The following is a 14,022-nucleotide window of genomic DNA, read 5'->3' as shown; positions in this document are numbered from 1 at the left end:
ATATATATATATATATATATATATATATATATATATATATATATCATCCCTTTGTGGTCTGTAATGTTGTAGGGTACGTGGCTTTCATTGCTGTAAATATTCACTTTTTGGACAAGAATTTTTCTCTGTCCCAAAATAATTGTGGATTCTGTTAAGTAATGTATTGTATTTTGTTCATTATTGATGTATATACTGTTCACACACTGATCTTTCTACAGAATTACTGACTGCCTCCTAGCTCCACTACTATACCTTGTCACAGCACAGCTGGCAATTAAATAACTTGTAGTACAAAATGATTCATTAGTGTATTTTATGATATGTAACTTATAATCTTATATATGTAGTCTACCTGATATTATGTTTACAAGAAAACAAAAGATTTGTCATTTAACCAATATTTAATATTAAACTTTCTTACAAATTTCATTTTTATAATTAAATTTGAGGACTGTCTGATCCATGATGGAACCTTTCATTTACACTCCATGAAAATATTGAAGTATTAAAAATGACAATATGATGTTTCAAGTTACTCCAAAATAATTATAACAACTTAAAAAAATCTTCGAACAGTATTTTCCAAAATGAATCTTCTTTCACATTGTTCAACAAGAATCAATATTACAACATAGCTGTCATTTCTTTAATAATATGTAATTTTGATTCTGCAAATAATTTGATAATGCAATTGTATGAGGATACACTCTACATGGTGAACTGTCATCTCCAGTTATTCTATTATTTGTTTGCCATTCACTGTTCTCAATGTTCAGTCGAAAAGGATCCTAATTTGAATTGATTATGTTGTGAAGAATGAAAACAAGGAAAATGACACACATTTATGACCTGTGTGGCATCCCAAGATTCCTAAACTTTGAGTAAAATTTGCATTATCATCATTTTGATGTTTACTGCCTACAGCCGCAATATAAACAGTAGCTGTGTGTGTGTGTGTGTGTGTGTGTGTGTGTGTGTGTGTGTGTGTGTTTGTGCGTGTGTGAGAGAGTGAGGAGGAGGACTTTTTTGTTTGATAGCTAAAAGTTTAGCAGTCTTTTCATTGTGTGTCCACAACTCAGTGCCTCCTCTATGTGGTGAGTAGCAGTCTTTTCTTTTCCTATTGCTGTTATTCCATACTGAAGATTCCATCGATTAGTGGTGGTGGTGGTGGTGGTGGTGGTGGTTATTTGCCGAGCCAGTTTTACTAATGTTTTTGCTTTGCTCTAGTCTACGAAAATTTTCATTCTTATAGCTGTAACCTCTTTTTTTTTTTTAGGCTGAAGACAATTTAGGAACTGTCATGATATTTACCTTAGTTTCATCAGCTCAGGAATGGCTAAACATGCGGTGGGATGAAGTCCGGAATGCCAGAGAAGAGGCTGAAAGGAGAAAAGAAATAGAGGCAGAAGAAGCCGAAAGGGTAAGCAATTTTTATTACTTGTGACTGTAAAACAAAAGCTTCAGAATTCAATGCAGCAAGGTGGAAGTGGCAGAATTACAGTATTTGTAGTTTCAGTTTTGAAGCTCTTAGCAGAAAGTTAACAGCTAACATGACAATTTTGTTGGCACTGGTGCCTAGTAATACACACAATTGAAATGGAGAGATCTATACACGAATGTGTGCTACACAAGAGACTTAAAGCATTGGTTGGTCCTGAGTGTTGCTGATCCAATTGCTGCCTACAGCTCTTGGACCTACATCTGTGCACACTCTCCCTTGATATGTCCCATATGGGCTAAATAAGACTCAGGGCAGATGAACTAGGATACACAGCAGTACCCTCATATCCAAGGCATAACTTTAACAAAGTTCAGGGGCAATGGGATAAAGCATTGTAATGATGAAGGTACAGGTTGCCTGCAGGACATTGTGAATAAATTGGTTGACATATCAATAAGTTTCCACATTGTTTGGTGATGGAAATCAGTGGCAGTTATATCGGGCAACCCCCCCCCCCCCCCCCAGTTTGAAAATACCTCCACATTTGCCTGGAGCATGTTATGTTAAGTGGTTGTCCCCCCCCCCCCCCCATGTTGACAAGTGGTTGTTCTCCTCCCCCCCCCCCCCCTCCCCCAATTAGTACTTCCAGAATGTTACCAGCCTGGACCTACATGTTTAAGTTAGTGTCCTTGTTCCCACAGTTTGGTTAGCTTCTGGATCCCACAGTGTAGTGTGGGGTGCTCATAGATGTTATTCAGCTCTGAATTTGTGAGTGATTTGCTGCTCTGTGATCTGTCTATGTATGATTAAAGGCTATGATAGCCAACAGTGACCCCATTGTTAACACACACCTGAAAATGATGGCAGTTCTCCAAATCAAGGTATGCATGGTACTCCCATGATACAGCAGCATATGAGAAGACTCTGTCCTGCACTACCTGGGTGATGGAGAAACAGTGTTTGTCAGGCACACATGATTAAAGGTGCTGATATAGTGGCCTTTGCAGAAGATTAGTCGCACTTGTAACATGACCCTATTTACCCAGTAGTTGCACCTCTGTCGAATCTGGCTGAAAAGTAATTAGTGAAAGTGGGCTACACATCAGGTTTACAGTCCAAAACACTTTAATTGCACTTTGATATTAAGTAACATACTGTTTATGGGCAGATCAAGTCTCATTTACTGTAATTTATGCACAGATATAGGGTAAGCCACATACTACACACTATTGATGTCCTGTAACGATTGTTCGAATGCAGTAGTTTTAACACCAAAGTGACCCAAAAGTTTACATGTGGCAAGTACGTCATTAAGACAATCCCTAATTATATTGTCCTTGAAGTGTAACAGCCATATCAATCAATAAAAAAAAAAAAAAGATGATGTGCACGGTAAGTTTAATTTAGAAATAACACAGTTCACAGTCCAATAATACTGTCACAGTTGGTAGAATGCATTATTGAAAAATTAACACAGCTCATAAAATTAGGAGTTCACAGTCAATCACTGAAAAACAGTCACTGTGTAAACTCTTGAACACAGAATTTGGATTCTATTTGGCACTTTTTATGTCTTATGATTTGTGCTAATTTGTCTGTGTACATTACGCAGTAATTTCAGGTACAGATCATGCTCATATCATAAATCTCCGCAGACTGACTGAAATGGCTCCCAGCAGCCTCTCTGTTATACGATTATGATAATTAGCAATAAATTCAGCTATTGTTCTTTGCTCCCCCATGAACCATGGACTTTGCCGTCGGTGGGGTGGCTTGTGTGCCTCAATGATACAGATAGCCGTACCTTAGGTACAACCACGGTGGAAGGTTATCTGTTGATAGGCCAGACAAACATGTGGTTCCTAAAAAGGGGCAACAGCCTTTTCAGTAGTTGCGGGGGCAACACTCTGGATAAATGATTGATTTGACCTTGTGACATCAATCAAAACAGCCTTACTGTGCAGGTACTGTGAATGGCTGAAAGCAGGGAAAAATTCAGCCGTAATTTTTTCCCGAAGATGTGCAGCTCTACTGTTAAATGATGATGGCACTTTCTTGGGTAAAATATAGTGAACGCATTGTCGTAGCCAAGGTAGACATGAAGCCCATGCCTACCACAGTTGTAAAGTTTACATGCCGACTAGCTCCACAGATGATGAAGAGATAGAAGAAATGTATGATGAGATAAAAGAAATTGTTGAGATAGTTAAAGGAGGCAGAAATTTAATCGTGATGGGGGACTGGAATTCGATAGTAGGAAAAGGAAGAGAAGAAAAAATACGTGAATATGGACTGGAGGAAAGGATTGAAAGAGGAAGCCACCTGGTAGAATTTTGCAGAAATTTTGGAACCAGTTTGTAACTTGTAACACATATCTAGACGCAGATGTGAACTCTGACCACAATTTATTGGTTGTAAATTGAAGAAATTGCAAAGAGATAAGAATTTAAGGAGATGGGACCTAGTTAAGTTGAATGAACCAGGGATTGCTGAGAGCTTCAGAGGGAGCATTGGGCAATGGTTGACTAGAACAGGGGAAGGGAATACCATAGAAGAGGAATGGGTAGCTTTAAGAGGTGAAATAATGAGGGCAACAGAGGATCAAATAGGTGAAAAGTCAAGGCCTAGTTCTAGACTTAGAACTACTTAAATCTAACTAACCTAAGGTTATCACACACATACACGCCTGAGGCAGGATTTGAACCTGCGTCCGTAGCAGTAGCGCGGTTGCAGACTGAAGCACCTAGAACCACTCGGCCACAGCGGCTGGCCGCAGACAAAAGGAAAGCAATATTATAGCAAGGAAAGTGTACATAAATGGAGATTGGGGGGGGGGGGGGGGGGACAATACTGTGAGAAGGATTTGACAAAGCTCTGAAAGATCTACGTCGAAACAAAGCCCTGGGACCAGACAATATTCCATCAGAACTATTGATAGCCATGGAAGAGCCAGCCATGACAAAACTCTTCCCTCTGGTGTGCTAGATGTATGAGACAGGCAAATACCCCCAGACTTCAAGAAGAATATAGTAATTCCAATTCCAAAGAAAGCAGTTGCAGACAGGTGCGAAAATTACCGAACTGTCAGTGTAATAAGTCATGGTTGCAAAATACTAACACGAATTCTCTGCAGAAGAATGGAAAAACTGGTAGAAGCAGACCTCAGGAGAGATCAGTTTGGATTCAGGAGAAATGTAGGAATATGCGAGGCAATAATGACCCTATGACTTCTCGTAGAAAATAGGTTGAGGAAAGGCAAACCTACATTTATAGCGTTTAGAAAGCTTTTGGCTATGTTTATTGGAATACTCTCTTTCAAAGTCTGAAGGTAGCAAGGGTAACATACAGCTTGTGCAGAAACCAGACAGTTGTCATAATAGTCCAGGGGCATGAAAGGTAGGCAGTGGTCGAGAAGGGAGAGAGATCAGTTTGTAGCTTATCCCTGATGTTATTCAATATGCACACTGAACAAGCAGTAAAGGAAACCAAAGTAAAATTTGGAGTAGGAATTAAAGTCCAGGGGTAGAAATAAAAACTTTGAGATTTGCCAATGACATTGTAAATCTGTCAGAGACAGCAAATAACTTGGAAGAGCCGTTGAATGGAATGGACACTGTCTTCAAAGGAGGATCAACAACAGCTAAATAAGGATAAAGGAATGTAGTTGATGCTAAGGAAATTAAATTAGGAAACGAGACACTTAAAGTAATAGACGAGTTTTGCTATTTTGGCAGCAAAATAACTAATGATGGATGAAGTAGAAAGGATGTAAAATGTAGACTGGGAATGGCACGAAGAGCATTTCTGAAGAAGAGAAAGTTGTTAACACTGAATGTAGATTTAAGTGTTGGGAAGTCTTTTCTGGAGGTATTTATCTGGAGCGTAGCCATGTGTGGAAGTGAAACATGGACGATAAACTGTTTAGACGAGAAGAGAATAGAAGCTTTTGAAATGTGATGCTACAGAAGAATGCTGAATATCAGATGGGTCAATCATGTAACTAATGAGGAAGGTGCTGAATACAATTGGGGAGACAAGAAATTTGTGGCACAATTTGACCAAAAGAAGAGATTGATAGGACACATTCTGAGACATCAAGGGATCACCAATGTAGTACTGGAGGGAAATGTGGGACGTAAAAATCGTAAAGGGAGCCCAAGAGATGAATACACTAAGCAGATTCAGAAAGATGTAGCTTGCAGTAGTTATTTGGAGATGAAGAGGCTCGCACAGGATGTATTAGCATGGAGAGCTGCATCAAACCAATCATCGGGCTGAAAATCACAACTACTACTTTGCTGTCTTTTTACAAATTACAAGTAAAGGTTTCTCTTTTGAACAGCTGAGTAGAAGAATAAGATTTGTTTGACTGAGGACCTTTAGATAAATCAAAAATTGCTACTGGATATATGGGATTCTACTTTAATAACGACATTGTAGATAAGAATGCTGTTTACTCTGAAACTAAATGAGTTCAAGATTTGCTAACATATTTCCAGCGTGAACTGTCTAGATTCTTATTTATATATACTTTTCATCTACTTTATCTGAAAGTGAGTAATTGAATGTATGTTTACATATGAAAAATAACAAAGCTTGAAATTACTGCTATTTTGCTATTAGCACAGTTCCCAGGTAATCTATTTGTACTTACAAGTCCCAATTAACTAAAAGACTGTAATGGATAATAAAGTCAAGTTGGCCAAGCCATGAGTTAATATTTGAGATTTTTGGTATTATGCACATGCCATAAAAGTAACAGTATTGAAACTATTTGCCAGATTTTTTTTTTGGGGGGGGGGGGGATGAGAAAAACATACGTTTGAAAAAATCCGCCTGGTTTGACGCACACTGATAGCCAGTACTAGGTGTGATGATGTCCCAATCATCTGACATGTTGAATTATTCCATAGTAATAATAATAATAATAATAATAATAATAATGGTAATGTGAGATCCAGTGCTCTTGCCTGTCCTGGTCTGTTGTTTCACCTTGTACTTGGTTGTCACATGCATAGTTTTCTTTGCTTTGATAGTCGCTAGAGAGAGAGAGAGAGAGAGAGAGAGAGAGAGACAGAGAGAGAGAGAGAGCTTCGACAACAAAGCCAAGCAAGGCTTTGCATTTAGGGGATGGTGGGCTAGAGGCCCATACGGCCATTGGGCAAATGCCTGGCAATTCTTTGTTTTTGAAAATGATACATCCAGTTTCCTTGTACTAATCCTTATGCTTGGTCTTTAATGACTCATTGTTAATGGGATGTGAAACCCTAATATTTCTTTCATCACACAATGGTCTTAGATACATAATATGTATAGACACCAGTATTGCTAAGTCTTAAATTTTATAACTTCAGTTTCAGGTGGACTGTAATATTTTACGCAGGTTAACTTTGTATAATTCTCACTCCTAATTTTATTCTTTAAAAGTACAGTTTTCACTACAATTGAAGTCATGGTATGGTTACATGTTTATAAAATTTTACTTGTGTGTTAGTCATATACTGATTCAAAATTTGTTTTTGCACATTTGTGGAAAGCTACCAAATTTCCTTTTCAATTGTCCATGGCAATTGCTTATGGTGTCACATTCAAATTATTTTAGTACAGTACTTCTCTAAGATAACATAGTCCATTTTGGATCATTATAATATTTTTATGTAGATTACAGACAGTTCTGTTTTTGCTTATGATAAACCTCAATTACAGTGTATTACGAGCATACTGATTGGGTGAATAGCTGTATGTAGGCCTTTTACTTACACACACACACACACACACACACACACACAGAGAGAGAGAGAGAGAGAGAGAGAGAGAGAGAGAGAGAGAGAGAGAGAGAGAGTGTGCTAGTGCGCGTCCTCCTCGTGGACTTAATATATTTTTGAGCCACATTAAGACATCACTTGTCTTTATTTTAGTCCTTCTGCATATTAATGTTTCTGATTCTTTGTTGACATATTTAGTTTATTGTTGGCTCTCATAAAAATTAATTTTGAACACATTGTTATAGTTGACAGTGCCTTGCTTGCTAATGTTGTAACCTAGAAAGAGGGGATGGGTAGAAATGTACCTTGTGGTATGAGAACTGTTAGGCATGTATTGTACATGCCAGTCATTATTTTGGCTTATATCTTGTGTTATTTACCAAAAAAGTCTGCATAGTAATACAGTTGTAAGCTAACAGAAAAGTTCACATCTCTAGTTCAAGAAATGCTGCAGTTCAGTAAAATATTGCAAGATAGTAGTAATTGCAAAAATTAATCATCTTTCAAGTATGTCAATGGTATGGAAAGTTCTGATAGAATGTAAATAATTTTGGAGGAAAGGTAGCAACTTATTTCCTTTAATACCAGACTATTTTCATATATATCTGGTCTTTATCAGGACAACATGGCACTGCATTTGGGAAACAATCTAATAATATTACTTGAGAAGTATGATGAATGGAAATAATTTATAATGTTTATTGCCCACATGGTTGAAATACCACATCTTTTCCCATTGCAGAATAGTTAATAATTGCTGTTGTGAGGTTACCAAGTACACTTTTATTGGAAATGATCTGAGGCATCGGTCAAGGAAGTCAGTTATTACGTAGTTATTGAATATTGTCATTTTGCTGAAAAAAACTAAGAAAACTATAAAATTATGATACAGAATTACTGGCCAGTACTTATAGTTCTATAGTTTCCACAGATGAATTTTCTTATTGATACCAAAACCATCCAAGTTCTTTTCATTGTGAGACCAAGAATGCTGCAGGGAGAGAATAGATTGATATATGTGTGTATATTTGAGACTGCAGATGAACTGTTATTGGAGGCACCCCAATAGCCGACTGGTGTGGCCTAGCGGTTATAGGCGCTTCAGTCTGGAACCGTGCGACTGCTACGGTCGCAGGTTCGAATCCTGCCTTGGACGTGGATGTGTGTGATGTTCTTAGGTTAGTTAGGTTTAAGAAGTTCTAAGTTCTAGGGGACTGATGACCTCAGATTGATTTATTGATTTTTATTGGTCCAGTTTTATCATATAGCACAAATTGCACAATTGATATTGGACAGGTCAAAGATAAGTTACAATAATTCATAGTATTAGCAATTAAAATTAGGTACCTATTACGATTAATTTTGTTACTTATTTAGAAATTCTCTGACAGAATAGAAACAGTGCTTTATTAGAAATGCCTTTAGTTTAGCTTTAAATATTGGATGAGTAGTATTTTTTATTTCCTCTGGTATCTTATTGTGTAGTATTACACCAATGTTAATTGTGCTCCTCTGATAGGCGGTTGTTCTGTTATATTTTTGATGTATATTTGATTCCCTTCTGGTACTATAGTTGAGTACATTTTTGTTCTGTAGCAGTTTGCCTGTTTTCAGGAGGTAGTCCCTAGTGAAGAAGATAGTTTCATAAATGAATAAACTTGGAACATTTAGAACACCAAGCTCAGTAAAATGGGATTTACAGGACTCCATCTTTTTAAGGCCATAAATTATTCTTAAATCTCTTTTTTGCATTCTAAAAACCTTTGCACTGTGAGTTGAGTATCCCCAGAAAATGATCCCATATCGGATTAGTGAGTGGAACTGTGCATAGTATGCCTGCAGTACTGTTTTGCTTGTTGTAGCCTTTAAAATTCTTAGGCCATAGCACACAGATGATAGTTTTCTACACAAGTTATTTATATGTGTGTCCCACTTTGAGTCTTGCTGAACCCTAAGACCCAAGAATTTTGTGACACTGACATTTTCTAGGGGATCATTTTTTAATTGGGCCTGAATAGACATTTGATTAGTTGGAGGAATTAATGAAAATAGACACACACAGTTTTTTCAGTATTTATAACGAGTTTGTTTTTTGTGAGCCACTCAGAAAGTCTTTTCATAGAACTTTCTGCTGTGGACCGCAAAGTTTCTGGACTGGATCCAGTGAGCAATATGCTGGTGTCATCGGCAAACAGGATAGTTTTTGTGGGACTCATATATTCAACTAAATCAAGAGGAGTAGTGGACCTAAGATTGAGTCCTGTGGTACGCCATATTTTGTTGGTAATTCCCTAGAAAGAAAGGAGTTGTTTCTTGTTTTATTCATTCTGTTGAATTCATACTGAAGTGATACTTTCTGCCTGCGGTTTTTTAGGTATGAACACAACCAGCTATGTGCTACACCTCTTACTCCTCGTCTTTCTAATTTTTCGAGCAGAATGTTATGGTCCAGGACGTCGAAGGCTTTTGATAGATCTAGAAAAATACCTGCATCTAATTTATGTTGATCAAGGGATTTTAAAATGCTGTCTAAGAATTCGATAATTGCTGTCTGTGTAGATTTAGATTTTCTAAAACCATGTTGTTGTACTGTAAGAGGTGCATATTTATTTATGAAACTTAAAAGCCTGTCATAGAAGAGTTTCCTAGAATTTTGAGAAGGAACTTAACTGTGACATGGGTCGGTAGTTTGATATTTTTTCAGAGGAACCTTTTTTTAGCAGTGGTGAAACTTTTGCTATGTTAAAAATATCTGGAAATACACCAGTTTTTAAAGAGATGTTGAAAATTTTTGCCAAGGGGTTTGCTATGTGATGAGCACATGCTTTTAATGTGAAATCAAATACTTCATCAAGACCACTTGACATTTTATTGCTTAAAGATTTAATTTTACTTATAATTTCATTGGGGTTTGTTTCGTACACATACATAGAAGCAGTCAAGATCACTGACTTGCTGGAGAAACTTGGGACTGATCCTTGACAGTGTACTAGAATGAGGTCTTCAGCTAGTGAGGTGAAGTATTCATTGAATTTTTCTACAACTGAATTTGGGTCTGCGACTTTTGAGCCTTCTAGTGTTAATGATACATTCTTTTTCTTTGGCACTGAACTAGAAGTTTCTTTCTTTATAACTCTCCACGTGGATCTCATTTTGTTAGATGAGTTTCTTATCAAATTGTCATTCCACATAATTTTTGCCTCTTTGACTACTCTGCCATAGATTCTTTTGTAGGCTTTTGAATAATCTACGAATTCTGGGTTGCTCCATATTTCTTACAAGAGTACTGCAGAAATCTGTTTCTCTCACTGGAAATTTTTATGCCTTTAGTTACCCATTGCTTATTATTGTTAGGTTTTACTATTTTTACTACTTTTGGAAATGCTACATTAAAATGGTGAAGAAAGATGCTCTGAAAACTCATGTACATGCTATCAACATTTTTCTGAGTAGCGATGCTTTCCCAGTTTTCCTTCGCCAGTAAGAGATTAAAAATTCTAATGTTATCTTCAGAAAAGGTTCTTTTTGCAACTACTTTTCCAGACCTGCTACTGCTTGTTGGCATTTATATACACAGCAGCCGTGCCTCATGATCACTATAACCCATGCTCAATACTCTGCTTGTGAATCTGTAAGTTGTTTGTGAGATGTGGGGATCATATTGAATGTGTTGGTCATATTTATCAAAGCATCTCTGGTGCTGTTAAGTCCCATAGTGCTCAGAGCCATTTGAGCGCCCCAAGAAAATAAGTTTTGAATAGAAAAAACCTTGAAATGCAGCAGGTGCTTTGCAATATGTATAGTTTCGCATTTTTTCATTTCCTAGAAATTTAGTTTGAAATAAAGTAATATCACTGAACAGTGCATTCTAGTTTCTTCGAAATGTCTCTTTTGATTTTATTTTTTGTTTATTTGCTTGAACAAGTCTGTTGGTGCAAATGAGCTCTAATCAGTAGACTTGTTCATCTGTATATGTTTGTACTTTCACTATTTCCTGTACATTTTTGTTGTCTATCTTTATTCAGCATGAAATTTTAATAGCAAAGTTGCTTACAAACGTCAAAATGCATCACAATTACTCCATTTATTGCAGAAAAGGTTCGAGGGCACCAGAGTTACTGTTGAAACATTTCTGGCGTGGAAGGCTGCATTTGATGCTGAATTTAATTTGAAGAAGAAGCCAGAAAAAGAGGAGAAAGATAGCAAAAAGATGACTGGAAGGGAACTGTTCCTTTCAGATAAAAGTCTTTATGAATCAGATCTCAAATTTCTTGAGGATGGTATGTAGGCCTATTCATTTAGTACTTTTTTAATTCTAATTTGGAAATTGGTACGACTTTGAATGTGGTGATATGGTGGAAACATCTTGTTATGAATCTTTCTGGTCATTCCTGGATGATTCTTTCTGCAAGGCAAATGATGATCCATTTTCCTGTCATTGTGAAAAACTGACAGACCAAAAGGATGCATAACATACATCTTTTTATAACAAGATATACACTCTAAATTAAAGACTGACAATATTGTGTTATAACTGAAGTGTATAAACATATTTATTGGAGTTGGAGTTAAGTAGTGCAATAGTTAAGGTCCTGGATTTGTATTCTGGAAGAATGGGATTCAAATTCCTATCTGACCATCAAGATTTAGTTTTACGACTGTTTCCCTAAGTTACTTAAGACTAATGCCAGAATGTTTAATTGAAAAGTACATGGTCAGTTGATTTTTACATCCTAGTCCTATCTATATTTGTGCTCTGTCTCTAAAGGTGCGTCCACACTATTCGTGCTCACCAGGCTTGTGCTCGTCAGACTCGTCTGTCAGGAGACTCATCTGACTTGTCCAATTTGCGCTGTGCTGTCTCTTGGTCCACACTATCGCATTTGCTTGCCAGGCTTTGACACGTGGGGATCTGTTCTGTACTCGCAGTCGTGACTAGTGCCAGATTCCCTGGTTATAACAAGTGCCAATTTCTTTGTGAAGCGTCTGTTGCCTCATGGACAAGATAGAAGAAGTAGTAACATAGACCCAAGAAAACAAAGATGATGGATGACCAGTTTTCAGAAGCAGAAAAAGATATAGTGGGAGTGAATTTGATGGATGACTTGGATGTTGAAAACATACATATGACAACATTTTGCCTTATGTATGCATCTGATTTTGAATATTTGATAAATTTGGTTGGACTGAAGATAGCAAAGACGGACAGCAAATTACAGAAAGCTGTACTAGTTACTGAGCAGTTGGCATTTGTGCTCGGATACCGACAACTGATGATTCCTACTTCAGCCTCATTTTTATTTAGAATCTCCAAGCAAGCGATATCAAATATTGTTCCTGAAGTAGGTGCAGCTCTTATTGGTTTCACTTTTTTGGATTTTATTTTTTAATGGGAGTTTGTGGAAACCCAACAACACAGAATATTGTTCGTAAATATTTATGAATGTGTGAATGTAGTAATTAAATTGTTGGTCCACTCCAATTTAAAAGAAAAACCAATGTCCACGACTCAGCAAAATGAAAAAACCAAGATAAAACTGGACAAGTGCAGCAAGCTGACTGATCTAGGCTTGTCACCATCCACTCCACTTGCGCAAATTGCTGTGCATCCCTTTGATGTACTGACAACAGGTGAAGCTAGACAAGCAGTAGGTTTGGGTGGCTTCCAAGCCCATCTCACGGTGAGTTCTCGGAGCCTACCTCTGTTCACAGTACTCGTAGGCTCACGAGTCTTATAAGCACACGAGTAGTGTGGACGCACCTCAAAGATCATTATTGCTGGGATGTTAAAAAATGCTAACTTTTCCTACATGGCTTTCTGAAGTACGAATCAAGCAGACTCTGCCCAGTCTCTGTGCTTGTGATGTTGTGAAGGTACATATTAAAGTTCTGAATCATTTCATGATGATCTGGATAACCAAGTTAGTTCTTTGACCAGATTCAATGTGTTGAACATAAACAGCACATTTTCTGGTATAGAGCAATTGACAGATGTTCCTGAATAATGCTATAAGGTTGCTGTTATATAATACTCCATTACCAACCCCTGCCCCCTTTTCCAGTTCTTTAAAGAATGGAATTCCCATGTATAAAACAGCTTCAGAAGTCTGATTACAAATGAGTTAAAGTGTTAAATATTTGATATTAAGCATGTAAAATCTTTATGGTTTAAGATGCGAAACCCTAATTATGTTGGTTTTATTAGTTTCGAATTTTTCACCCATAGGCAAATGAATGTAGTCTTGGTAATTTGCGTGCCATTAGTTACAATGTCTAACTTTCAAACTGGACTTTTTGTGGTAAAGGTTTAATGTAAGACTATACCTTTTAATGAGTAGATTATTACAGCATTTTAAATTCGGTAAATAATTATATCAAATACTGTAAATTAAATTTTTGTTGGCCAAGAAAGCCTTTGCATAGGCAACTTGCAGTTGGGATTGGGTGACAGTAGCTGAACATTAATATAGAGATTAATATCATAAAATTGAACATTAAAAAAAGGTGAGAAGCATATAAAATGAGACCATGTGGGTGAAAGTTCATCATCTTTGTGGTCTTTGGTATACAAAATGTGTTTTTATTGGAATTATTCACACAAATATGAGCTATATTGCAGGGAATAAGGTAGAAATGGGAGGGGGCAGGGAGGGGGGGAGACATGAGAATGTTCTGACTATTGGAACTGCTGAAGAGACCTTGAGATACTACTTGTGAAACTGCTTGGAAGGATAATTGTGAAAACAGGAGGCAGTAATGGAATTAGCTGCGTATTTTACATAGTGTGTCAGAATTTGAACAGCAAAGACTGTAGAG

At 37.1% G+C, this 14,022-nt stretch overlaps 1 protein-coding gene across 1 annotated transcript in view; it reads left to right on the top strand.

The window, feature by feature from the left end:
• LOC124619305 (RWD domain-containing protein 1) overlaps window positions 1–14,022 on the top strand; it is a 50,122-nt gene that overhangs the window by 31,934 nt on the left and 4,166 nt on the right. The window contains exons 3-4 of the mRNA XM_047145604.1: window positions 1,277–1,420; window positions 11,300–11,486. Of these exons, the coding sequence (XP_047001560.1) occupies window positions 1,277–1,420; window positions 11,300–11,486 (331 nt within the window). The remainder of the gene's footprint in view (window positions 1–1,276; window positions 1,421–11,299; window positions 11,487–14,022) is intronic.

The sequence above is a fragment of the Schistocerca americana genome, chromosome 1 (genome assembly GCF_021461395.2).
Source record: "Schistocerca americana isolate TAMUIC-IGC-003095 chromosome 1, iqSchAmer2.1, whole genome shotgun sequence".
Taxonomy (NCBI): Eukaryota; Metazoa; Arthropoda; class Insecta; order Orthoptera; family Acrididae; genus Schistocerca; species Schistocerca americana.
The sequence above is the reverse complement of the archived record's forward strand: the minus strand, read 5'-3'. Positions and strand labels throughout refer to the sequence as shown.